The sequence below is a fragment of the Gavia stellata genome, chromosome 6, assembly GCF_030936135.1.
Source record: "Gavia stellata isolate bGavSte3 chromosome 6, bGavSte3.hap2, whole genome shotgun sequence".
Lineage (NCBI taxonomy): Eukaryota > Metazoa > Chordata > Aves > Gaviiformes > Gaviidae > Gavia > Gavia stellata.
This window is the reverse complement of record NC_082599.1, coordinates 30995025-31022688: the sequence shown is the minus strand read 5'-3', so window position 1 is coordinate 31022688 and position 27664 is coordinate 30995025. Positions and strand designations below refer to the sequence as shown.

The window sequence follows — 27664 nt, the reverse complement described above, 5'->3', positions numbered from 1 at the left end:
GGGTGTGGGTGGGAAAGGACATAGCCAGAATACCTTGATCTTCTCCAATTCTGCTCGTTAGGAGTTAGATTCTACTGCATACGTATATTCTGATGTAGCACATGGAGAGACTTCCTGAAGCACGGGATGTGCTGTACCTTCTTCCGTTCAGTAGACATTCCTCACCCCCAGAAGGAAAAAAAAGTCTCATAATACTCCTTTTTCCCCCCTTTCTTCCTAACATGCTGTAGGTTTTCAACAGTCATCCTCTGAGAATGTTTTAAGCATCTCAAGCTATATTCCCCATTCTACAGATGTCCCAGAGAGATTTATTTCTACAGAAATGGTCAGTAGCAGCACTCCACCAGCCTCCACAGTAAAAACAATCACTGCTTGGAAGCCACTTAATTCTCAGAGAAGTGCTTCTGTACAACCTGCTGTTACTGGAAACATTGCTCATGCTCTCAGCACCATCAGTGGTCACCTTGCTAACATGGAAGAGAGTTCTTCAGTACATGCTGTGATGACAGCATCTCCAAGGAGCCATGCTGTATCACCTGAGAAGAAAACAAGGGCGCAAGTTGAGGCCTACAGCTATTTTGAGACCAGCAGGAAGACTTCTGGCAGTAGAACAAATATAAGTAAAGGGCTTTCTTTGCCAAGCAAAGTACTCAAAGGTAGAAATGCTCACAGAGTTCAGCACCTATTAGCCAAGCATAAAGCAAGTCCTTTGCCTTTTGTCCTTGTTGAGGTCACTGTCCCACCAAAAATGCTTCCTGAAGAATTGACTGAAATAGTGATTCCTAAAGCAGTAACCTGTACCAATTTACCCTGTTTTCCTGGCGTACCGTGTGAGCCAAGTCAGGATGGAAGCATCAAGTGCGGTCGTTGTCCTTATGGTTATTATGGAGATGGCTTCACTTGCAAAGGTATTGCAAATAACTGCACTAAATCTTTGCAGAAAAGAATCTTGTGACATCTTTATAACTTGAAAGTACATTGTTACTGTTTGATCAGTGAAATGCATAAAGTACTGAATTTTTCATTTTCGTTATTAATAGTGGCAGAGCCTACAGGCTTTTAGTTGTATGGATGCACTTCAAAATATTTTTTTGATGTATCTCAGGCTCCCCACTTACAGACAGGGACCTAATGGATTTTATGTGATCTGTTCATTATGTTAGGCAAGACACAGTTGTGCTGAAATGCCACTTCCATTTTCCTTATTCTTTTCCTTGTTTTCTTCATTGCGTTTCAGCAAGATGTAGACAAACATGTGGCAAAAATATGGAGTGTGTGTCACCTAATATTTGCAAATGCAAGCCTGGTTATGCTGGTTATAATTGTCAAGTCGGTGAGTATGGCATTTTGATTTAGCCTGTGGTAACTCATATCTACAAATCAACGATTTGAAGATCACTGTTGGTTTTTTTGCACAGCTCTATGCAGACCTGATTGCAAAAACCATGGGAAGTGCATTAAGCCCAATGTCTGTGAATGTCTACCAGGATACAGTGGCTCTGCTTGTGAGGAAGGTAAATAGGCTATTTTTTGCTTTTGCATCTATAAACATCCAAAGGATGCTGTGAATAATAACTTCCATAACTGTTCATTCTGACAGCAAAGAGGTGTGTTCATTTTACTTTAACAGAACTCTTTGAGTAACATGTTGGTATATACTCTTACTTTTTGATATATACTGTAAATGTTGCTTGTGATTGGGTATTCCTAAATTTAGCTTTCACGGTAAGTAGAGGAGTTCACCAGTGAATGTAGATGCCTCTAAGCTAAAGAATCCCAAACAGTGGGAAGTCCCATCTGGAAATTTTCTCAGATTTCTTCTCATCAGGGTGACCACCACTGTTGGGACTCTGTGTACTCTGTTGGAATTAAGTTCTTCTTGTTATTCTTGTAAAAAGGCATTGCACACGTGTTATTTTATTTCCAGTTCTTTGCTCACTGACAATTATCAACATTTCCCTTTTTTAAAGCGTAATGAATCCATGCATATTTTTAGAGGTGATTTCTTGAACAACATGATTCTATATCTGCAGCACATTGTAAACCACCCTGTCAAAATGGAGGCACGTGTTTGGCCAGAAATCTCTGCACCTGCCCATATGGTTTTGTGGGACCAAGATGTGACACAAGTAAGCAAAAAAGCATAAAGGAAGAATACAGACCATTCCTCCTGTTCTTCAGGAGCAACAAAGCAAATTATGGTTTAAATTTTTGATGCACTCTGTCTAATGCTAGCAAATGACATAATACCTGTGTCTCTTTGAAGGCTCCCATACTTGGGCTTTTCGAACATTAGTTTTAGACAGCATTTGCACGTAACTTTGCAAACATAATGTACTATAAAAATTGCAAGTAGTTTATTATTTATGATTCACGAACATGGCAACATTGAGCACATTGTGTGTGTGATACTACCTTCAGAACAAACACAGATGTTCAGTATGTCCTTACAGCTTTTTAACTTCTGTCATCATAAATTGGTTAGGCGCTGGGGTACATTCAGAAGTTTATATCAGTGAATGGTGGGTCAGAAAAACTGGGATACAGGAAAACTGAATTCAGAACCACATTGTGGGGCTTTTTTGGAAAATTTGCTGTGATCATAGCTAAAAAATTGGAATTAGTTAGTCTCACATAAATTGTCTTTTACATATTGAATTCTACATGCTGCAGTTTGGCAACTCCGAATTTGGGGTAGGTTTCATACTTGTAATTTTTATCATTCAGAGAGTCCAAGTTTAGACATGCTGTTTGTATATCATTCACCTGAATATGCCAGTGCATTATTGACCCCGAATTGAGAAAATTCTTTGTTCATCTCTTCCTTGAATCCCAGGACTCTTCATTCTCATTTTTTCTTGTTCTAGCTTCAATCGTGACACACAAAAAAATGCTGCTTTTTGTTAAAGAGAACGAGATGTCCTGAAGAAGTGATTCATGGTTTTACACAGCCATGATATTTTAATGTCTTTTGCTTGTTAGTCTCGTGTCACTCTGTGCATGCAGCTGCACTTGCTAAAGTGATGGAGGACACTTGAGAGTCCATCAAATCCATCATGTAACGTGGTCCATTTATCTCTTAGTATTGAATTTACCATTTATTTTTTTAATTTATTTGAAATTTTCTAGATTTCTTAACACCCAATATAACCAGACCATGGATAATTACATGGAAAGACATTTTATTTACCTTTACAGTCTGGTGATAGCAGTTACGGCTTTGAGACTAGATTAATCTATTCAGCAATTCCTCTTCAACTAGTCAAACTGTATGTTATTTCCAGTGTTAATATTTGGGAAAGAACTGAAAACTGAATCAAGCATAATAACGTATCTCTTTCTCGCTCTTCACCCCCTCCAACCCCCCGGCTCCTCCCCCCCTATTCTCCTTTGTTTTTGCCCAACTTCTTGGATGGTAGTGGTTTGCAACAGACACTGTGAAAATGGCGGGGAATGTCTTACTCCAGACATCTGCCAGTGTAAACCTGGGTGGTACGGACCTACATGCAGTACAGGTAACACTCTTACAACTTCCATGTTCCTGTGTCCATAGGACCTCCCATAGTTTGAAATTTGGAACCACATGGCTCAGACAGCAGCAATGGGCAGCTGCTTACTGCTGCAGAGCCTCTGCACTCCCTCTCGTCTCTGCGTGTTAGTTCTGCTGCTGGCAGCACCTCTAGAAAGTCTAATACTGATCCTAAAATTTTGGGTAAAGATTCTGTGTGAATGGCGTTACCTGCAGTAATCTTAGGTGTTTAATTCCTGTCCTTGCAACAGAAGCACATATTTTATAGGCTTTATTTGGATGTCATGCTTCCCACTCTTCCTGACCCTGTTTCTGCAGCCATGTGTGACCCTGTGTGCCTCAATGGTGGTTCCTGTACTAAGCCAGATGTTTGCCTCTGTCCACATGGATTCTTTGGTGCCCAGTGTCAGAATGGTAATCTTTTTTTTTCTCTTTCCCCCCTCCCCTCTTAGCTGCCATTATGAGGAAATCTGTGAGAAAACATGGTTATCCTTAAGACACAAAATTCACAATCAAGTCACTTACCTGAGAAGTGGTGCAGAACAGAGACTACATTATTTTTTAGATTTTATGGTTGATTCAGTGAATGTCCAAGGAGAAAGGAGACTCAAAAGTTGCCTTGTCTTCCATTCAACTTTTAAGCAGTGTTCAACCAGTTCCATTGTATGTTATGTAGTCTGGTTACTCGTGTACACATAGAGTTGCCAACCTTGACCCCTTCTTACCCGATTTTGTCTTTACTATTGACGTAGGAACCAATCCACATTAACATGACTTTTACGAGACAGGCCTGATAGTGCTGCATATCTATATAAGCTGTCAGAATTTTAGTGTTGCACTCTTGTTTTCCAAAAGTATATCGCTAAGTAAGTAAAACAAAATGCAAACTACTGCCTTTTCCTCCTGTTTGTATCTTTTAGCTGTCTGCAGCCCGCCTTGTAAGAATGGTGGTCATTGCTTGAGAAATAATGTCTGTACTTGTCCTGATGGGTACACAGGCAGAAGATGTGAAAAAAGTAAGCCAGTGTTAAAATCCTTCCAGGATCTGAAAGTAACCAATAAATTATTCTGTGATCAGTTAAATGTATTAAACAGCAGATGGTTTTGATTTTAAGGTGTCTGTGAGCCAAGGTGCATGAATGGAGGAAGGTGCGTAGGGCCAAACATTTGCTCTTGTCCTTCAGGATGGAGAGGAAAAAGATGTAACACTCGTAAGTATCTTGTAGTTAACAGGAGAACCATACCTTAAAAGTAATAGATGACTAAACGACAACTCTGTCCACACAAGTAATATGAAGTTAGTGCCAAAGAACTCAAGAATATGCACACATTGAAAAAAATAATGGGCTATAACTTTGCAGCAAAACTTAGGATGGAAAACTAATACCATGCAGTTCTTATTCTGGTCTCATGATTTAACCTATCTTTTAAATTCTTGTATAGCAAATAATATTTGTTTCTTTCTTAATTCTTGTCTAAATAAGAAACATCTGTATTTCTGCAAAGAGCTGAGTCAATGAAGTGAAAGAATTTCAATTTTTGTTTTAGGACATAAAAGCAGATATAATAGAAAAAGTAGTACAGTGAAAGATTGGAAAACTCTGAAAACATAGTGGGCAATGATTAGAATAGAAGATGCAAAGGGCACAAGCTCTTTAGGAAAGATAGAAATAGGACTGTGATGGTAGCACAGCTATGGGTCACATTGTATCTTAATGAAGATATTGATGGCGCATAAATAAACTGAGGCAGCATGGATAAAAGCGCAGCCTGCATGAAAATCATCATGAGGATGGGTGGTAGGAATCCAATAGATGAAGTGTTAGTGTCTGTCATAATACCCACCCCAGGCTCAGATATTGATATGGCCAATGAGCTCCCTAATGGCATGGAGGAAAAACAATTTTCCTTGTATTACTTTCTGTAATTATTGGAAAGTTTTATTGAAAAAAATATTACCAGTATTGACAGGGGTGAGATATTCTTGGACGCTGTGGAAGAGACGTTTGATTATCAACTAGTCAGTTAACCAATGAGAAATAATAGTGGTTTAGATTATGGCTTAAGAAGCAGGGATGAATGTGCAGAAAAATGGGTCATCATAGAAAATAACTTCGGATCAAATGTTCATGAGTTGATTCACCATATGTTAAACTGAGTGATAGACAAAAGATCCTCACTAAGGTGTGGGTTTTAGAAAGCTAAATTTGGAAAAAAACAAAGCTATTTAGTGGTGCTGACTTACTGCTACAAAAGCCTGAAATACTGAATTCTGTGATGCATCAGAACATCTCAATGCATGTTTTGGCTTTAGGGTGTTTTGCTTCTAGTTGCCTGTCGTCTTTAATACCCTGTTGATCTTAAATGGATTTTCAGTGAAGATGATGTGACTCTTGTGTAGGGAAAGCACTTGACATCTCGTGGGCATCCTGATATGTAAATAATAAGTAAAAGTAATCACTTGGGATATAACCAAACTTTGTGATGATGTCTGTGCAGCCATCTGTCTTCAGGAATGTAAGAACGGTGGGGAGTGTATTGGACCGAGTACGTGTCATTGTCCTCCACAGTGGGAAGGAATCCAGTGTCAAACACGTAAGAATGATGTGACCTGAAACCTCTTGCTCCAGCACAGTTAAGAATGCTTCAGCAATGCCTAGAAGTCCTGTGCCTTGGTTGTACTTTAACACAAATCTGTGTCAAAGGCAGGATAAAGAGTAGAGATTCCTCTGCCCGTTCTGAAGCCCTCCAGAATGTGATGGTAGCCTGGGACCATGGCAGTATGCAGTGGCTTGCTCTGACACTGTAGGTTGCTGCAACAGCCCTGAGAGGCCATTGTCATAACTTGAAATAGTAGGATGTGTTTAAAAAAACACCTTACTCATGTCCCTGTCTCAGTTTCATTCTTGTCCTCAGCATGTTCCTATATTAAATCTGCAACTTTGCATAAGGAGGATGGGATAGGTGTAAAAGCATCACTGGCTCCACATGACTCTGAAGTGTCCTTACACTGAGGGGTGTTTCCCTGGGAAAATACCTACCAAGTTCTCAGCTCCTATAAGCAGGCAGAATAAGTATAAAGAGATAGTAGTTGCTTTTTCCTTCACCAAGTTGTTTTCATGAATAAAGCCACATATGTACTTGTTTTAGCTGTGTGCAACCAGAAGTGTCTGTTTGGAGGCAAGTGTGTATTGCCTAACGTATGCTCTTGTCGTCCTGGTTATACTGGAGTCCTCTGTGGGAAGAAAATTCAGGTACGTGTAGAGTCAAGACACCATCACAGATACAGCAATTTGGAAGTCATTATCTAGTCCACCCTCATCCAATGAAGCAGCACGAAATACACTAAATGTGTTTGTCTAATTTCTTCCTTTCAGTCTCCAGTGAGGAAAAATCCATAAAATTCCTAAGAGCTATTCCAGTAATTTATAGGCTGTAATACTTACAGAATTGTTCTCAACACCTGAAGTAAATTTCGTTTCAAATTTAAACTGATTATCTCATGTCATTCCCTAAGTGGCTGCAGCAGGAATTGGTAACTGTCCTCTTCGTAACAACCACTATTCCCTTTTCCAGCATCTGGCCCTGTTTTGGGGAAGTGTATCCCACTGCTGACTTTCTTAGCTTGCATCAAGTCAAGCCCTGATCTTTTTCAGCTAACCAATTACAATGATACTTGGTTCATCCCTGTTTTATACAAACACTCTTTATCCCCAAGTGTAACTTTGGGAATAGCTTTACTTTTTTGCATTATAGTGAATGATGACCATTTCTCTGTTTTTGTCACGTAATCTTCTGTTGTATTCCTTTCCTTGAGTACTGACAGTCACTCACTGAAGTAATTTAACTAAACATTTCATTACAACTAACTTTTTTGTGACTTCTGAAGTAGAAGGCATTCTACTCTTCTTGCATCATCTGTGGTGTTTCTCTTCTTTTAATTGCATCATGTTTAGACACTTTTCTGGTCCAGCAGAATTCATTTAGTGGAGCTGGGACACAGCCTAGCTGATTTTAGCACTGCATGCTGGTGCTGTTCCTTTACATTAATCTTTAATTACATGCCACCGTTCACACCTGTACTGTGTTTTATTTTAAAAACAATTTAGTTCTTTGGTCTCCTGCTGCATCAAACTAGCATATTCTATCCTTCCCATCTTTTCTTTCTTTTTAGTACCTTGCCACATTATGTCTTTTAATATAAAACCTATAATGTGACTGCTAGATGTGCAGACATTTTTAGTGAGAAATGGGTAAAAAACAGGGAAGACAGCAATGGTTTAACTTTTATCCAACCTCAGTTTCTCCCAGTTGAAACTACAGGGAGTTCAGACCTTTTTTCTACTTTATCAAGTCCAATATACAATGCCAATACCACTTGTGGTCAGATAAGAGATAACTTGCTAGAGATGGGGCAAATAAATAGGTTTAACAAAGTGAAACAATTAATAAATGCTTATACACATTTTGAAAATATAAAACTACACATCCTATGACAATAAGACTATAACGTTTGCAATATGGATTTCCAAAATGTGACCTAAAAAACAATTTTGATTTAAATGTTTACATAAATATAACCTGCAAAGCCTTAGTATATTTTTAATCTAGAAAATACATCGCTGATCAGTCAGACAGTGCTGTATCATACACTGACCAAAATGGCACATTTTCTTAAACAAATTAACAAGCTATGTGCACAAATTTAAATTAGTATGTTGTGTTTCTGCATATTAGGAAAGCAGAGATTCATTAAAAATGTTTCTTAAACTTTATCATAAAAATGGGTTGTGTCATTAAGGTTTCTTTTTACATGCATTTATTTATTTATTTATTTCTCTCCAAGGTACAAAGGCATCATGGTTGAAGAAAAGAAGTGTATCAATTAAATTGCAATGCTGCACGGATGTATGAGACTTGAAAATAGCGAGAGGGCTGAAGGCAGTTATAGAGTTTATTTAAATGAAAGGAATATCCAGCATTATTTTAAAAGATTCATATTACAATCATGAGTTTTGGTGAGCTTTGATACAACAATCCTGTAGTTATTAAAACATGTATATTTTTATAATTTTTTTTGCTACCTCATGCACAAACCCCACTGGGCTCACAGATTTGATGAGTGAGGCAAACCCAAAATTCTGCAGTTTGTTGATGCAGTCAACTGGACTATGAGATTTCCTTTGTGGGAACAAGATTGTAATAGCTCCTAAGTGTCTCTAGGAAAGAAGGCAGCACTTCTTCACTTGTGAATGGTACCTTCTGTTTTCAAACATTGTTTACGTACATATTTGGCTGCATACAGATGGAAAAGCAGAACTATTTTTTTTCTTCTTTGTCTTGTATTTGTGTCATCTGTTATAATGACTAGCTAGTAGTGAGGAAAGAAGGGGAACCCAAGACAAGACTTGGCTACGAACAATAGAGGCAAGGCCATGTGTCTTGTTAACAGTCAACCAGCTGCAGAGTAATTCTGGTTTATCATCTATGGCAAACCTTTGTAGTCAGGAGCCAGATACTGACTTCCCCTACCCCCCACTTCTCCATTACTTATGCTCAGGCAGTTGAATACCCAGCTGCTGAATGATTTTGGTGTCTGTAAGACTCTTTTATGCCCTGTTTTGAGATGGCATTCAGTAATATGAGAAAATTTTGTCCCTGAGTCTCTTACAGAAACTTGACAATGCTTTTAGCCATGCTGAATCTTAAAACAGAAACTAATACGAGAAGGAATTTGCTGTACATCATGCCATATGTATATATCAAATCAGAAAGTATTTGTAAAAACTTCATAGAGGAGTTTTTTCTATTACCTATTGCTCCAATGAACTACCAGCGGCCAGATAGTTTTTGAACAAATAGAATACCAGTTTTTCTGAAGTTTCCTACAGAGGACCACCGTCATCTTCCCCTAGAGCTGTGAAAGACATTTCAGTTCCTGCCCCAACAAACTGAGCTCTGGTAATAGATACAAACGTCCCTTTAGCTAAGTCATTGAAGTTTACTGTTTTGTTTTGGGTTTTTTTAAAACCAAAAATAAACATCATGACTTCTGTTCTCCTGAGCAATATTCATACACTAAAATATACATACAATAAATATACATACAATAAAATACACTAATTCTGAATGGGAAGAAAATGGCGCTCGTTTTGCCAGTTACTGCCAGTGTGGGATGCTGATTGCCAAATCATAGCTGTTAGCAGCTACGTGCCTAGATTTCTCCTCAGCTTTTGATAGTCCTCTTAAGCAATTTTGCAAAGTAAGCTGGCATTTTGAGAGCTCAGTGTCATTCCAGAATGATACCTGATGGATTTCCAAGTCCCTCACTGGTGTATTTAAAAAATGTTTTCAATTTCCCACTTGCACTTTAAGTTTCAGTGTTTCCATAGTTTCTTTTAATCAAGCATCCAAGTGGCTGGTAACCTGATCTGCTGGAAACTATTGTATTATTTAAAACCTATTCCAACTGAATGGTTTCCTTTCTCACATCTCACAAAGATCTCTATGAACAAAACCTGACTAGCTCAGGATGATGCTCTGAATATACAAGGTTCTGAAAATGTTTTTGAAATGCAAATGCACCAATATCACATAATCCCATATTGTAATAACTCCCATTCCACATGTCAGTTACAGAGGTGGTGTGCTAAAGAGAGAGGTAACACCTGCCAGGAACAATGTTAATAGTGCTTTGGTTAACCAGTTTGTGCAACCCTTCATTCACAAAACTGAATGTATATGTATATATGCCTTTCTAGGATTTCAGGCTGAATGAAGGGGTTTTTTTTAATCATAACTTTTAGTATTTCCCATTTATTTTCAGTGTTTCCAAAGGCAGAAATTATTTCTTTTACATTTTTCCAAATGCAAGCTGTGCGAACAAAAGCACAGCCAGAGTTTTGTACAGTAGTTAGTTAAAAATGCTCAGTGCAAAGCTCCAGCACCTCAATGTCCTTCTTGTAGTGAGGGGCCCAAAACTGAACACAGGATTCGAGGTGCGCCCTCACCAGTGCTGAGTACAGAGGCACGATCACCTCCCTACTCCTGCTGGCCACACTGTTTCTGATACAGGCCAGGATGTCGTTGGCCTTCTTGGCCACCTGGGCACACTGCTGGCTCATATTCAGCCGGCTGTCAATCAACACCCCCAGGTTCTTTTCTGCCAGGCAGCTTTCCAGCCACTCATACCCAAGCCTGTGGCATTGGACGGGGTTGTTTTGACCAAATGAAACAGAATTCACTGTAATTAGAAAGCACATTGCAACGATGCAGTAAAATTGCTGTTTAACAAAAGGCAGAAGCATATAGAGGGCTTGTGAATACATGTTAACAAAATTGTTCTAAAATGCAATCTGAAATTAGGCCCAGAAGAGTTTGGGGATTTGGAAGGGGGAGAAGGGTTGCATACTTTCAGGAGCTGCCACGGTTCCAGTCTGATGGAACGAAGGGCAACTTGTGCCAAACTGAAGATCTTTCTTACAGTGATTCTTAGCACATTATACAGAATACGGGTATCTTCACTGAATTGTCTTGCATGATTTCTTTAAATAATAAACAGTGCTGGAAGGTACGTATGTACATCATCCATTTATTATCTGCTTGCACTAAAGTTGCTCTGCAGGCCAGCAGAAATTCTCCCAAGTGCAGATTGACTTTTGCCCATAATCTTCAAAAGATCTTTAAAATGCAGTATAATGAATGTTTTCTGAAGAAAGGACTCATATCACAGAAGATACCACGGATCTTAGCAAGGACTCAGTTTCCTACATTTGTATCCATGTTGGCTGTGATTTAAAAAACCCCAAAAATGTGGGCCCCATGTGAAAGACTCTTTCTTTTTACAAAAGTTAGTTTTATATTCTCATAGCTGCTGATAGAAAGTGAGTTAACATTTCCATCTACCAAAAGCAAACCTGTGAAGAATCAGCACAAACCCTAAAGTAAATCAGTATAAAAGCTTAAGTTACTTGACAAATTGGCTATATCCACTCCATTACTTGCCCAAATGGGAAAATCCAAAGTTTAAATTCTCAGTAAAACATAACACCTGGCCAAACATGGACGTTAGAAAGTGTTACTAATGACTAAAGATGTTTACACTGGTTCTCTTGTATAAAGGTATTGCATGGCAATGTTGGGTCATTTTACTGAACTTCCACCCACAGCTCAGTTTAGCCAATAAAAGATATTTTACAGATAAACAAAGTAACTCTATTCTTGCTACAACCACTTACAGTAGAGGAGAAAATATAAATGGTAAAATGTGCATGTAAGTAAATTAAAAAGAAGAAACACTTCTCACCTTTCCACGCATGCTCTAAAAAGACAAGAGTATCAAAAACACAGCCAGTGCACTACCCCTACAATTTTTCCAGTTGTTTTTAGGGAAAACCAGAGCATCTGTATAAGGTGTTACAGTTAGCTCTAATAAATAAGGGAGGTAACCTGTTCTGTATACTTTTCTTGACCGTTGAGCTGCATGCATAACTAGCTTTTCACAGGAAGACACCTCTAGCTCCAAAAATTACATGCTGTAGCTAGTATGTTCAATCCTCCAGTGAGTGGGAAACAAACAAAAGACAAGGAATACTGACAGCTCTTTTAGTAAATATATGTGGAATGGTGGAAATAATAATTTGGGGACCTGGACTGTCATTAATAATACATTCTGAGACTGTTCTACTTTAAAATAACTACTAGAAAATTCACTTTTAAACTCACTTAAAATAATACAGATTTAAATTATATTTCTTTAAAAAAAACCCAAAAAACCCAACGAAAAACCCTGTAGCCAGTAGATGGTGCTACCTTCAAGCAGTATTTCTGAAATATGCCATCCCATTCTGTGTGCCTTGAAATTACCGCTTGCTTACTTCAATCATTTCTAAACAGGGAACTATTTAAATTAACATTTGTACTGGCCTGTTCAGAAATACCAATTACAGGTGTCTCTCACTGATTGCTCCTGGTCTCACGCTCCTAACGATGCTAATATCTCTTTTGGCTTCTCATCACCATTATTGTCACTTTTGGCTTTATTAGTAGAAGTCAGTCTTTTCAGGAACAATACTGAGATATTCCACCTCTTTTTGCATTTAGATTCTTCTGCTCATTTACTCTGAAATCTTGGGCCTGAGGCAATTAATTTGTTTCCATTCACGTCCTTGCAACCTAAGGTATGTCATCTAAGGTATTCAATTTAACTCCTGAATTTCTAAATTATGGCATGATTATTATAGCCAACTGTGACACAGACACAGAATTTCATCATCATAAAGCCTACTCCAGAACCATCGATGAAATTACCTTGTTCCATGCGTGAAAACCACATTTTTCACCAGCTTGTCTGAAATACCCAGTGTATCACAGCAAAAGCAGCACAAAAAACATACACTCCTCTTACACTGGCCTCTGCCCCGGCAACAAAACCTGCACAACACATGTCCGTAGCAGGTTTCATCTGAACTAAATGCAACAGCCTCCAAAGCAAAGGCAGAGGTAGGCTTCTCAACTACACAACACAGGAATTGCTCGTAACAGAAAACAGGAGTCACGTGAACTATGCCATTGTCTTTCATTTGCCCTCCGTATGCAGGTTCTCTCTAAATTTTAGAAAAGGTTGGTAACTGAGAAGACCCCATTTCTTTTGCTTCTTGTCAGTGCTCAGTGGCTTGTAATCCCTGGAAAAAACATGTCCATATAAGTGACTGCCTATGAAAGCTGTATGTTCTGGTAAGGGATCTTATACACAGATACCATGTTATTCCATCAAATGGATTAAAATAATGCATAGGCAAATGGATTAAAGTAATGCATAGTTAAAATTCTCCCACCAGAAACTCCAGTTTTACCTAGAAGACAATGAAAATCAATCTATCTCTCAAAAAAAATTGATTTATTCAGAAAGTTGACTGACTCAGCTTGCATGTTTTGGCAAAACCTTCCTCAACTGTCGCCTTCGCAAAACAGCACAAATGAGACATGGAACAATGAACGTGGGAGTCTCAGTCCGATCTACAGCCCGCTCAAAAGGCTGCAAAACCTAAATGAGGCCAAACTGGAACATGTCCAGAAGACAAGCCTCAGCATCCTCCACACAGCTGATTTGTTGACAGACATGGCTTTTCTTTGCTACCAGTCTGTTGCCTCCCATTATATTGCTCCTGCAATGACACAGTCTTGAATAGGAATGAATCATCAATGTCTACATCTCCAGAAGGAAGATAAACACATTTTCCTATCTTAATGAGATAAGGAAAATAAATAACTGGGAAGTTGAGAGATGATCAGATAATATGATTGTAGAAGTAGTCAAGATAAGGACTCTTTTAGAACATCAGTACGGATTAAGCTTTTAGAAAGTAACAGTGGTACTGTCTGAACAAGTACTGTGTTTTATTTTTTTTTTAATACTGCTTAACGGATCAAGATCCAAATCTGATTGGGGGGGGAGGGGCAGGAAGCATACATAAAGCTATAACAAGGATTTTAATAAGATGCTTTGCAGTTCACTGATGTTCCAGAAAGATGCAAACTCTGCAAGTTTCCTCTTGCAACTGTGTAATCTTATTGAAGGTAAATTATACTTGAACTAACATCCACTTCTGATGATCTGAATTAAGGACGTTTTGTTTCATGTGCTTTTTAAAAACACACCATTAATACAATGCAATAATTCTAGTCAAAGGGGAAAAAAATCAAAAAGAAGAGCATAGATCTATTCCGAAGTATTTTATTTGAAGAGTAAATTGTATTTCAAGGTCAGCTGTATCAACCAAGACAGAATACTTCTGCTTGTGTAGAAAAATGAGAAGAAAACATGTGCCATACACTACACACACTTGGATACTTATAACAGCTTTCTTTCAATCAGCAAGACTTTTCTTTCATACAGAAAAGCATTTATTTAATATACTGATGACAAAAAGCTATCCGAAATCAATTAGTTACCATGTTTGTTTTAAGGTCTCCCACTGCTGCAGAATTCATCTCTGTATGAAGAGTTACATGAAGAAAATGCAGCTTATCTTTGCTGAAGTTGCTTTATTCCTTCCTTTTCTTTGTACACTGTAGACCAGAGTATGGCAGTCGACATCTGCACACATTTGGAGCTATACATTTTCCTCCATGTTGACAAGGTAGTTTACATACAGCTGAAATGAGACACCAGATACATAGTATGTCTTCAGCAAAACACAGGATCATTTTTCTTCTTTGTCTCACTGTGCTAGCACAATTGTTCCCTGGTGACCACACTGGGACAGTATAAATAAAAGTGTAATGGAAGAACTGAAAAGCAATGCCTCTCAATTTATGGCATCGTGGCCTTCTCTAGAATACAGCCACAGTACGTCTAGTCTTATTCATGCTCCATTCCCCTTTTAAAAGACTATAATTTCTGTTGTTCTTTAAGGCACAGGCTATTTTTGAGATGGATGCTTCCATGAAAGGGAGGGGACAATAAAAATTCCTGCTGAAACTTATTCAAGCCGCTTCTTGGATCCACATCCATGAGGAAAGAGTTGCCACATACTAGCTGTTGCTCACACACTGCCCTTCTGTTCCCCCACTCCCCCAAAAGAAGGGCAGAGGAGGACTGAGAGGGCACAGCTTTAGTTGTCCCCTAGCTACACACCAGTTCAGGTAACAAGCCAGGGGCTGCAATTCGCTTATGAGCATCTGCACAAACAGAAGTCAAACTGGATGCAGATCTGGTTAGTTCGGGAACAGTGATTATTTTGACATTAAGAACCTGAACACTTCCACCATTATTGCTGGTGCAGGAAATGGAGCGAAGCATTTTGTAAGTAAGTTCTCTGCATCTCCTATACTTATCTTTTAATATCACCCTCTATCTCGATACACTGATGAATACAAAGGATAAGCATTTTGCTGGTCAAATGGGAATGTTAAAGTATTATTTGTTAATGCTTCCTTGACTATATATTGCAGAAGAACTACCACTAGATGATTTGAATTCCCACAGCCACACAAAAATTTCAAATGCAGAGGACTTAATATAGAGACCTTGCACCCACGATATCCAGTTAAAAAGCAATGTTTAAATGAACTTTCTCTCAGTCTCCCAGAGAGCAAACAAAACCACTTTCCTTATTACAGTCTCAGGATTATCACCTTTAGCATCAGGGCAGTGCTGTTATGAGCACAGAAGGCCCTACCAGAGAAAGGTAAATTAAAGTTTTTATAATCATCACCGGCTTTTGTGAATCAAAATTTCAGAAAATGCAAGTGGTTGTTCAGCAAGAGTTTCAGTCAGATTACAGCCAGCTTCCTCTTACTCTTTTAAGAGCACCTGGAGTTGATTCTGCTGGCTTATCCTCAAAATGAGTAGCAAGTTTCAACTTTCCATGTCCATAAAATTTAATGAAGCTTCTAACCCACATCAGTAGTGACAGTGTTTCTGTAATAGCCATTTTCAGTTCTTTATACTGAGGTCTCGGTTTATAGAAAATATTTCAGAAATACTGACAAGACATACCAAGTAATGAATTTGGTGACAACCAAAATCTGAATCTGAATTTACTTGAAGTGGAAAAGTTCTGTCTTTCTGACCAAATTGAAAAGCCATCTATTGCTTATGCATACGTGTAAGATCCCCAGTATGCAGAAGCAGCTCTCATTTACTATTCTAAGATACTTTCCTAGCAGCTTTGTTAGGCACTGAAGATTTAAACACTATATTGGTAAATCAAACAAGTAGAGGAAAGGATGAACGAAAACCGTCAGAAGTCATTTACCTAAGTGACATGCTCCACCGACCCATCCAGCTGGACAGCTACAAATCCCAGGAGCCACACAAGCTCCATTATTCCGACAACCTTGAGGACAAATTGCTAGAAGAAAAGAATGGGTAAGTCACCAGGATTTATAAAACTGATACAAAAGAATCCTGACAGAATGAAAGATTCAGGATGATACAAATCAAAATGGCAAAACACATTTTCTTCCAGGGCACATACTCAGCTGGTATAACTCTACAGGCATTTCCAGGACCATGGAAATGGAAAAAAATACTTAGGTACTGTGTTAAGAATTGTGGTATAAATGTTAACAAATGTACACTTTAATGCAAAATAATTTCACACTATTTTATCTCGGAATGTTCCAATAATGTAGGTCCTTCATTTCTGTAGTAATGCAGTGACATTTCCATAGTTATTAGCCTCTTAATACTTTTAAAATGTTTTTGTTACTGCAGTTATATTTTTACTCAGTACAAATATTTTCATGAATGTCGATACCCACCTTCTTGGCATCTTGATCCTGTCCAGCCAGAAGCACAAAGGCACTTCACAACTCCATTGACAGAGATGCATTCCCCACCATTTTGACAGCCTCCTTCACAGCTTACTGTGGAAGAACAGCATATGCAATGCATTTCAGAAGCAGCGTAATTATCTTTAAACAGCTGGTCTACCATCAACTACTTGTTTTATCACACCTGCAAAGGCTAAAATTTCAACTATTCAGAGCAAGGTACAGTTCTATAAGGAGTGAGTGAGGATGACAGAACCACGCGGGCAAATGCCAACTCAAAATGCACTTAAAATTAAGCATATGCTTAAAAGGTTTTTGAGCATTTAGCCTGAAGAGTACCAAAAAACAAACATGATTATCACTATGGCACAGCTCCTCCCTCCCCAACTGCAAAGCAACTGTTCATCAACTACACCCCAGTAACTACTAACATGCATATTCTTATCAATCTTGCCAAATCACAGCTGGCAAGCTAGTAACATGTAGTCAAGGATTCACACATTTCCTTACCTGACAGGACCTACACATAACAAGAGGAAGAAGAGAAGGGGATATTACTTTGACAACTGAACCTATGACTGAGTGGTGCCTTCCCAAAGGCCAACTATCTAAGTCAGCCTCCTCATTCCAGAATCGTTCTACACGTCAAAGGCCTGAAGGCCTCATTAATGAAGCATTATTTATGCCAGACATATTATTTGTATCAACTGTGGCATGCACCATCTTTGAAATATAGCATAACCACTCTAATGTACAATCAAATGCATCCTTTCACAAGCATGAATGTAAATGTATGCACCACTTTCACTGTATTGAAGAGAAACAACTATCCTTCATTATAATGATGGACAGTTGGGATGTCTGCTTGATACTTGGTAGAAAAAAGTTCAAATCTCTGTTCTACCACAAGTTTTGAGCATGATTTCAGCTAACAGATTTTTGGCACAAATGCTGAAGATGCAAGGACACGCAAGTCAACTCCATCACAGCTAGAAAAGCTCTTCAAAGCTTGTTTGCATACTTCTTTGTCACACAGTATAAGTTAATGTGTTTAATATTGATTGTATTTGATCGATCGTGGTGACTGGGAGAAGTGCCTGAAAACTGAAGGAAAGCAAATGTCACTCCAATCTTCAAGAAGGGCAAGGAGGAACCAGGGAACTACAGGCTGGTCAGCCTTACCTCAATCCCTGGGAAAGTAATGGAACAGCTGATCCTGGAAACCATTTCCAGGCACATAAAGGACAAGAAAATCATCAGGAATAGTCAACATGGCTTCACCAAAGGGAAGTTGTACTTGACCAACTTGATACACTTCTGTGATGAGATGACTGGCCTGATAGATGAGGGGAGAGCAGTGGATATTGTGAGGGTGACAGAGCACTGGCACAGGTTGCCCAGTGAGGTTGTGGAGTCTCCATCCTTGGAGACAGTCAAAGCTCTCTGGACATGGTCCTTGGCAACTGGCTCTAGTTGGCTCTGCTTGAGCAGGGACCTCCAGAGGTCCCTTCCAACCTCAACCACTCTGTGATTCTGTGAGATTCTGTGATTCTGTAATAGCACGTTGCGCCGCACTACAAGTTTGTACATCCAGGCGCCATATGCCACAGTACTCCACCTTAAAGGTAAGCACAAGCACATCCATTGCCTTACAGGGATAACTTGATAACAAATACAAGTAGGACTTCTATTCAGATATAAATCCAAGTCTAGACTGTAGTATTAGCATAAACTGAAGCCTCACTCTGCTTTTTCTATTTAAGTAGTACTTCTCACCTTGTTTCTGATTTAGGATCTTCTAGGAAGGTCAAGTTCCCCCTTCTTGTGGGGTCCCTGCCAAGACCCCACAAACCTACACTTTCAGTTGGCTTTTAAGAAATTAAAAAAAAAAAAATCCTTTTGCTGGAAAATGAAGCTGACCATGCCCCAGTTTACCTCACTGCTGTCAACACTGTTATGTCTACTCAAAATGAACAGTTATTTCTCAATGCATTACACAATAGTTCTATGTTATACAGACCTTCATTAGAAGGCACTTCCTCATCTTTCTTATTCCTCTATAATGTTAACAATTGTGATATCAAATTATTATCACTGGCAGCTGAATTCCTATTCAGTCTAGTTAACATCCCAGAGCTACAGTTTAAGCTTCTGCAAACTTAGACAGATGTTAACGTGTTAGGTACACTCAGGTCATGCTTTCTTCATAAAAAACCAAATACAGCTTTATTAAAAAATAAAACAAAAAAAGCCCCACCCCAGACAACCCAACAACAAGACTCCAGAGAGCTGCAGAAGCTAGCCGAGTTCCTTCCCCGAGTACCCATCAGGTTACACTTCAAGTAAACTCTTGTAGCTGTTTCACTTTTGAAGGACATAAAGAAAATGCCTGCAGAATAAACATCAAGCATAAATAGAGAATCCTGTGAGGTGTTGCTAGCTGCTGTGACCACAGTCAGACAGAATGCTTATTAAGTTCTCAGCCCAGGGATGACTGCCCAACTCATTTACCAGCATCTGTTCAAAAGGAAATTCTAGAAATTTTTTAAGTGCCAGGTTGAGACTTTTCTTCTGAAAAGAAAACAATGCTTTCTTTTGCTTCACTCTCTGGGTATTTCTTGCCTACTACATCATTTTCTCCTGAAACTATTTCAAGTTTGCTTCCCCTTTTATCCCAGAACTCAGGTTATGATCAGTAGTCTGATCAGTTCATAACAACGTAACAATGTCTTCTTGGATTGCCTTTTCCAATCCATGCATATATTTGATAGAATTCACAAAACCGTAAAAATTGGTCTGTGCTACTTCTCATCTCTGTCATCTCCCATTACCTATCAGCAATACATCGCCATGCAGATCTTCAGCAACTTGCCCTCAATATTACCATCTTGCAGATACTACACAAAAGTTTCACACATCTAATGCAGAAATATGTATCTATAAAAGTCATCTCATTAAAGTATTTAGAAAGAGTCTGTTATAGAGCTAAACAGAATATTTACATAACACATAAAGAAGGTATTTTCCAAGGGACAAAATACTCTCAGATTCTCACAAGTTTCAATACATATACTCCACCCCATTCTCCTGCAAGCAGGCAGATCTTCTAGGCCATGCATTTTTTGACAGTAAGGTCAGAGGTCTAAGGAATTATGGTCATTATTTCAAAGAGCATTAGATCCTGACTTGAGGAGTCCCAAATTAATTTTGTCTGTTTTCAAACTTCTTGTCTTTCCAAGCTATCACTTGTTTGGGTTTACTCACCTTTATGACAGTATCTACCCCCATAGCCAGGTGGACACCTGCATTTTCCTGGTCTGAGGCACGCCCCACCATTTTTGCATTTTGGATAACATGTTGCTGTAAGACAGACGACAAACAAAGTTTGGATAAATATTGGTGAAACTTACCAAATTACTCCTTAAGTACACAAGAAATTTGCATTATTTTAGTCTCTGAGCACTCAGTTTGCCTTCATATTTCCTAAGATACATTTGCCCTACCGTCCTACGTTGCCAATCAGGTGAAACAGGTTCCCTGCACAGAGCACTCCACCATTTTAAGCTTTTAAAAGGAAGCTTTTGGACCCTAGACAGAACAGACAGAAGAGAGAGACCTGTTGAAAAGGAACAAAGGAACACAGCTGAACTGCCAAAGAAGCTTTTGATAACTGAAGGCAAGAAATGACAGGTGTGAAAAGAGGTGAGAAGAAATGATTTAATAAAAAATGCTGAAGCTTCAGTGGCACCTTCTGATTCTTAACATGTAATACCAGACTTAACTCTTTACTGCAGTTCTACATACCTCTCCAGAAAAACTATGTGCTCATTTTATCATGTCTACTGTCTAAAATGTCTCCAGAAACAAGTCAGCACTTCATTCTCCTTCACCCTCTTTTTTTTGCCTCAGTTGGCCTCTCAGAGACCTTTCTGAAATGTTCAGTGTTTGTTTAGAAATCATCTGAGATAAATGTAACTTTTGTCATAACTGTAATTATCTGTTGGGAGAAAAGCATCTCTGATGATCATCACAGACTCTGCAACTTTTTCATTGCTGACAGCTTAGACAAATTGGATAAGATGCAAATAAAAATCTTCATTTTGCAAAATTCTGGGTAAACCCAGTCAGATTGAAAATGAATTACCTATCACATAGCCCTCCTCGCTACCCATAAATCATTCCTGAATCAGCCTGGTGTCTGAGAAAACATTTGTTTATTCACACACAGATTTTAGAACCCATGTGTTTCCGAGAGTCTCATCTGAATTAACCGCAGGTGTGAGATGAGTTCTCTATATCACATTGATTTATCCTTTGACTGGATGTGTGAGAAGTCTGAAACAGAGGGAAGAAAAGTGTAAAGATGAGCAGTGAACAACAACACACTGATTTTTCCCTTGTATACTTACTGCACTCTCAAGCAATGCAACTGAAGAATAGAGGATTTTTCACGTAAGTATTCTGCAGAATGAGTATTTGCATCCAAATAAAGGACACAGACATGTATGAAAGAACCATTCAGCACTCAGCTCTGCATAACTGTTTTACCAGATGCCTTCAGTTCATTGGAAATGCCATACAAGAGCTCTCAATTTAAGAAAAACTCTATTTCTGTGTTATTTCACATAGTTTTAGAAAGTTTACTTTATGCTAAACGATATTAATATGGCAGCGTTATCTGAATGTCACTGAGAAGTCCCATACTCAGAGTAAGACAGCAGCCCTGCCATGAAGATCTAATACTTAAATTTGATACCACTTGCATGAAGAAAGCATCGCAAATGGGAAGCACTGGCATGAAACAGGAAAAAAACCCAAATCAAAACAAGAGAATAGCAATGAGATCCCAAAAAGATTAGCTGCATGAGTTACGCGGTACTGTGATCTATTCCACTGTTCTCATCTGCTAACTTCTATCATTTGGACTGCTGGATACTTTCCCATGCAAAACATAAGCTGAAGAAAGACTCTCCATCAGGCACACACCTTTTATAAAGCAAGGATTTCAATAAAGGGCAGGGGCTGTGTGAAAGAATTAAATATTGTCCTGAAATCAACAGCCTCCGAACTGTAGTTCTTTTCTTTATGTGTGTTTTACCCTTTGCCAAAACATCTGCAACTCCTCTCAGACTTCTAATAAGCAGCAAGACTGTTATCTCCAGTGAATAGGAGGGATCTGACCTGCAGCTTCACATCACAACATGCTACCTGGGGTCTCGGCAGAATAAAGGTTATGCTGACATCACCCTGAAGTATTTTACAATACACCTGTGTTCAGAGACCTCTTAGGATTGCTCACAGGTATTAGAGTTGAGTCCACCACAACTACTCTATGCTTGACTCGTGTGTTATTGCTATCCCACTTTGAACAAGAAGGCTAAGCAGGAAAAACTGTTTTTCTAAGCAATCCACTCAACTAGAGAGAACCAGTCCTAGAAAAAGTCTTGCCTGACTTTTTCCCTCCGTGTTATATCCATGTTTTGCAATCCCACAGGTTAGGGTATTCCAAAACCTATAATAAACATAGCATCTGTGTATATAATTAGATCCATTTAGCTTCTAACCACAAATTCAAATAAGTTTGAAGATCACCTACTTAAAACAAGAGCAAATATAACTTTTTCCAAACTGCCTTCAACTGGAATGAAATTCACTTCACCTTTTGTTAATTACAGAACAATTTTTCTCCTTCCCCTCTGAACCACCTCAATAGCCAGAAAAGGCTAGATGCATCACAAATACTTCTTTTACTCCACTATTTTAAGAGCATGACACTTCAAGTAAAAAGCAGGGTGCAAAAGTGAAAAACACACACACCCCTGCCGCACCCCCCAGTCAGACAGATATGTCCCACCCTTCATTTGTATGTTTTTGGTGAGAGGGAGGAGGAAAAAAGTTAACTCATCTCAGTGAGTTTTCTTGACAGAATAAGGGATGCAATTTCATTTATCCAATTTTTTTTCTGCATTAGTGACCTTATCAGAGCAAGCATTCAGTGGTTCCCTTAACAATGCCAGACAGTTCACCTCTCTAGTTCAAAATTGGATCTGCATCTCCGATGATCTTTCTCAACTCCTCTAAAACCAAAAATGTCTAAGACCCAACAGTTGTTTGGAACAGTACATACTGCATAGCTATTCATCGTCACTACGCAGCGCACTAGCTATAAAACATTTGTCACCACCTGCTAGCCTTAGCTTCTAAATAAAACAACACCCCATGAATGATGACGGTGCTGAATGAAATTTTCAGCATCCTACTTCAGAGTTTAAAAAAAATCATGTTTTAGATGAAGGGCATTGAGAACTAAAACAAATACTGAACAAATTACATTACCTCTTCACAAAGGACAAGATGTAAGGCAAAAGAACTTCCCCTGATATGGAGTGGCTTTTAGCAATTATTAGCCACAATGCCTTGTAGTTAAACTTTTGCAGAAAGGAATTAGAAATTGGGCACGTTACATTAAACAGGGTTTAAACCGAAACTCTTCTCGCCAGTGCTTACCTCTGCATACTGGGCGACATTTTCAAAACCACTTGGTCTCCCCTGGGAAACCAACAGGAACAGACTTCAGCTCGCCCTAGCTTTATGCCTCCCACCATGGAAATGGGATGTATGAATGATTCTGTGGGTCAGGCTCAGAATGCTGTCAAGCCTCCAAAAGTAGCATTCCTTACTCAGGCAAGTATTTAAACATGCACAGAGAAAATGATAAAAGGAAGCCAATGCAGAAGCCTACCCAGTAAGTGGACATTTCCGCAACGTTCAAATGGTAAAACGCTACCTACTGACAATACGGCCATTTCTGATGTCTGGGTCTACTCACCTAACGTCAGTGTCTTCATAAAGGAGCCAGCTCTTGGTTGTGCTCTACCAGCTTGCTATCATTGCCATAGAGGTGTCTCTACCCCTCTTCTTCCACCCCACCTTATCTGCGCCCTCCCTGGCATCTAACCACCACTGTCTCGTACCCGATTCACACCTCAGCTCGTCAGACCTTCCCGGAGGGATTACCTGCAGGAAGGCCGACAGCTCCGAGAGCTCGCGCACACCTGGCCCTGTTCAGGCTGAGATGCGTCCCCAGGGACCACGAGGTCCCCACAGCCGCGGGCAGACGACGCACGGCGGGGCGCCCCGCCGCCGGGCCTTCGGGGCGGTCTGGGGCCGGGCGACGTGCGCGGTCCTGCCCGCGACGCTTCTCACCTTTCCCCGCGGCGACGCGAAGCGCGGAGTGGCCTCTCCCCTCCCGCCATCGCCCCGCGGCCGCCCCACAGCGGCGCCCACCCCACGGCGGCTCCCTGCCGAGGGACCCCTCCGCGACCCGCCGCCTTTCACCCCCCACGGCACCCCCGAGTGCCCCTCCCGCGGTGCGAGGCCGGGCCTTTACCGTGCTGGCAGAGCTCGCCCTCGTAGCCCTTGGAGCAGAGGCAGGTGCCGTTGCCGAGGCAGAGCCCGCCGTGCTGGCAGCGCGGGCTGCAGGCCGCCGGCGGGCCCGCGGCGAAGGGCAGGGCTGCCCCCCGGCCGGGCAGGGCGGCAGCCTCGCCGCCACCGCGCCACAGCCCCCACAGCGCCAGCCAGATCAGCGCGCGGGGCACCGTCCCGCCGCCGCCGCCGTCCCGCCGCGCCATGGCCCGGGTGCCTCGCCCGCCGGCAGCCGCTGGCTCGAGCAGCTCGCCGCCGTCCCGCTCCGCTCCCCGCGGCCGCCTCCTCTCCGCTCACTCCCCTTTCACCCCCGCTCCTTCACGCCCCCCTCGCTTTTCCCCTCTCCGTTCTTTACCACTCCTCCTCCTCACCCCCCCTGCAGCGCCGGCCTGCCCCCCCCCCGCCTCGCCTCACCGCCCCCCGCGCCGTGTCACGAAGGGTGGAAGCCCCCCCGGGTGACCGTGAGAGCCAGCGGGTTACCCGTGTGCGGGCAGGGCCAGGGCGGCCGGCACCGGCCTCCTGTCAGGCGGCCGGGGGTGCCCACGGGCCTCGGCTGGGGCGGCTGAAAGAAACCGGTCCCGGGGGTTCTGCGGGCCGCGGCCCGGCCCAGGGCCCTCCGCAGGCAGACGACCAGGCACTAGGTAGTAATTTATCAGGGCTAAACTGTACGCAGGTCAAGGAGTCCGCCTTAGCAGGAAGGCCAGCAGTGGGGCCATGCTGTCTGTCGGCCCTTCCACCCATTTCCCGGATGGCGCTGCTCTTGCCAGGTAACGGACCTCCTGCCTTCTTTGCGACCTTCCAGACTCCAGTTTCTATTCACTTTCATCTTAAATGTCGCCATGCAATGTCAATATTGTGACACAATATTTGAGGGTGATTTGAGAGGGATGACTGACGTACTGAACTCACTGCCACTTTGCAGATGGGAAAACTGGGGAAATAAAGAGTGCCATGCTGCTGCCTCATCCAGTGTGCAGTCTCTTGGAACTTATGGCTTGAATATAATTCTGTGACAAGTAAAATAGCAGAATCACAGAATCACAGAATCGCTAAGGTTGGAAAAGACGAGTAAGATCATCAAGTCCAACCATTACAAAAAAAAAACCCAAACCAACCCACCAACAAAAACCAACAAAACCACACAAAAAACCACCCACACCACACAGCACCATGCCCATCAAGCCACGTCCCACAATGCCACGTCCACACGCTCCTTGAATACCTCCAGGGAGGGTGACTCCACTACCTCTCTGGGCAGCCTGTTCCATTGTGATACCACTCTCTCAGTAAAGAAATTTTTCCTAATACCCAATCTAAACCTCCCCTGGTGCAACTTGAGGCCATTTCCTCTTGTCCTGTCACTCATCACTTGGGAGAAGAGACCAACACCCACCTCTCTGCAACCCCCTTTCAGGTAGTTGTAGAGAGCGATAAGGTCTCCCCTCAGCCTCCTCTTCTCCAGACTGAACAACCCCAGCTCCCTCAGCCACTCTCATAAGACTTGTGCTCCAGACCCCTCACCAGCTTCGTCGCCCTTCTCTGGACACTCTCCAGCACCTCAATGTCCTTCTTGTAGTGAGGGGCCCAAAACTGAACACAGGATTGGAGGTGCGGCCTCACCAGTGCTGAGTACAGGGGGACAACCACTTCCTGAATCCTGCTGGCCACACTGTTTCTGATACAGGCCAGGATGCCGTTGGCCTTCTTGGCCACCTGGGCACACTGCTGGCTCATATTCAGCCGGCTGTCGACCAGGACCCCCAGGTCCTTTTCTGTGGGGGAGCTTTCCAGCCACTGCAATATATTTCAGTTCAATTGTGATAATATCTTCAGCTGCAAGATCACAAACATAGATGATCAGAAAACTTTTTCCCCTCATTATTTCCCATCTTTCACAAGCATTTCCTATCATGTAAAATGTTTCCCAGAGAAAGCACACACTTTCAATGCCAAGACTGAGCCCAAGGGAATTTTTTCAGATGAGTTTGATTGACCAATAATGATAAAAGGATAGTATAAACACCTACACAAAGCATCTACAGAAAAGTGAAATAAACCTCATGCCTTTTGAAAAACTGAGGGAAAAACAAGTCTGTCTTCAGCAGTGAGATTTGACTTTGAATTAGTTTTGCGAGTGGCATAAAACAGTTTAATTTGTTATCTAGGTGACGCAGTAATATAATCTGGTAATGGAATTCACTTTGACTGGAAATTAAAACTTGTGTAATTGCTTGATAGCATAAAAGGCAAAAGTACTTCTGTTGGAAAACTGGCTTGGAAAGGCAAAAGTACTTCTGTTGGAAAACTGGCTTTGATCCCTTTTCACGCTTACAGAGTGTGGAACATACAGTTCCCAGAGGGAGTAAAATACAAGGCAAATCTGTTACTGATAGTATGAGGTACTGCCTGGCTTCTTGCAAAGATTAAGGCATATAATGTGATCTTTGCGAGACTGTATTTAGCCTTTCAAGGCGCAAAGTACCATCTTAAATGATTAAACAAGAGAAACCTAGAAGTGCAATACTAAATAATTGCCAAAAATGGACACAAATCCTCTTGCTTGTATATAGGCAACCGAAGCAACTTTTAGGTGATACATACAATTACATTCATCCTGTGCAAACCCATGTTGCACATATCCTTTCATGTAGTACTGATGCTGCAAAAAAAAGCAGTGATCTAATCACTCATGCATTAGTTGCCGTAGTCTATGTTTGCTATCTAGAAAAACCCCGTCCAAACCCTGTTTGTATTGCAGTTCCAGTTGTGGTGGGGAGAACAGCGTCTCTTATTTTCGTATACAGTATTCCCTCTCGCAAGTATGAGGGTAATTGGATTATGCAGTGAGAGCGCTCTTGGAAAAATTGCTTGCCAGAAATATATTGGGGAATAAATTCTTCTCAAAAGGAATAGCCTTGTTTATGCCAACCCCACAAGAGCAAAAGGAGAGAAGAACTGAGATGCTGACTCTGGCCTGTATTGTTCTCTGGGTATATCTTAACTTTACACTTTCTTGACTTCTGCCAATAATTTTGACCATATTGTGTTCTTCACAGAATTATTTTGCTATTTTTGTCTTTTCTCAAGTTTACTGTATAAGTGTGCCTTTCTGATATTAACGCCTAGCAAAAAATCATTCATACAGAATTCTTTTCAGGTTTTAACAGCTATTCTTCATTATTCATGTAGAGAGCCTGTTTTTTAAAGTACTATTTATTTTCAGTCCCATATCCCAGCTACCCTATTCCAAAAGATGACTTCTGGTGGCTCAGGTTAATAAAGAGCCCTTTTTTTAAATTTCTTTCCAGGTTTTCTTTGAGGATCTTAAAATCATTAATACGAAAGAAAATAATCATATTTTGAAATATGGCAAGTGCCCCTTCAGCGGAGATAATTAAATGCAAAAACTATATTAAATAATCTTGCCCA

At 40.8% G+C, this 27664-nt stretch overlaps 2 protein-coding genes across 2 annotated transcripts in view; one reads left to right on the top strand and one right to left on the bottom strand.

Moving 5' to 3' along the window:
- Positions 1 to 8396, top strand: part of VWDE (von Willebrand factor D and EGF domains) — a 35150-nt gene extending 26754 nt beyond the window's left edge. The window contains 11 exon segments of the mRNA XM_059818970.1: positions 231 to 908; positions 1238 to 1413; positions 1415 to 1514; positions 2034 to 2129; positions 3420 to 3515; positions 3848 to 3943; positions 4450 to 4545; positions 4645 to 4740; positions 6029 to 6124; positions 6680 to 6783; positions 8376 to 8396. Of these exon segments, the coding sequence (XP_059674953.1) occupies positions 231 to 908; positions 1238 to 1413; positions 1415 to 1514; positions 2034 to 2129; positions 3420 to 3515; positions 3848 to 3943; positions 4450 to 4545; positions 4645 to 4740; positions 6029 to 6124; positions 6680 to 6783; positions 8376 to 8396 (1655 nt within the window).
- Positions 8397 to 14575: 6179 nt separating this feature from the next.
- On the bottom strand, positions 14576 to 24441 carry LOC104253954 (von Willebrand factor D and EGF domain-containing protein). The gene is made up of 5 exons (XM_059819125.1): positions 24201 to 24441; positions 20075 to 20170; positions 16799 to 16903; positions 16291 to 16386; positions 14576 to 14685 (listed from the first exon to the last, which is right to left on the bottom strand). Exons 1-5 carry the CDS (start codon positions 24439 to 24441, stop codon positions 14576 to 14578), a joined length of 648 nt encoding a protein of 215 aa, XP_059675108.1.
- Positions 24442 to 27664: the final 3223 nt, after the last annotated feature.

Excerpts from the sequence above, each read along its gene's own strand:
- LOC104253954 (XM_059819125.1), bottom strand. The coding sequence starts at position 24,441 with ATGGCGCGGCGGGACGGCGGCGGCGGCGGGACGGTGCCCCGCGCGCTG. Across the intron at positions 20,171-24,200 it reads GGGCGAGCTCTGCCAGCACG|CAACATGTTATCCAAAATGC; the intron begins GTAAAGGCCCGG and ends TCTGTCTTACAG. Across the intron at positions 16,387-16,798 it reads AGGATCAAGATGCCAAGAAG|CAATTTGTCCTCAAGGTTGT; the intron begins GTGGGTATCGAC and ends CTTTTCTTCTAG.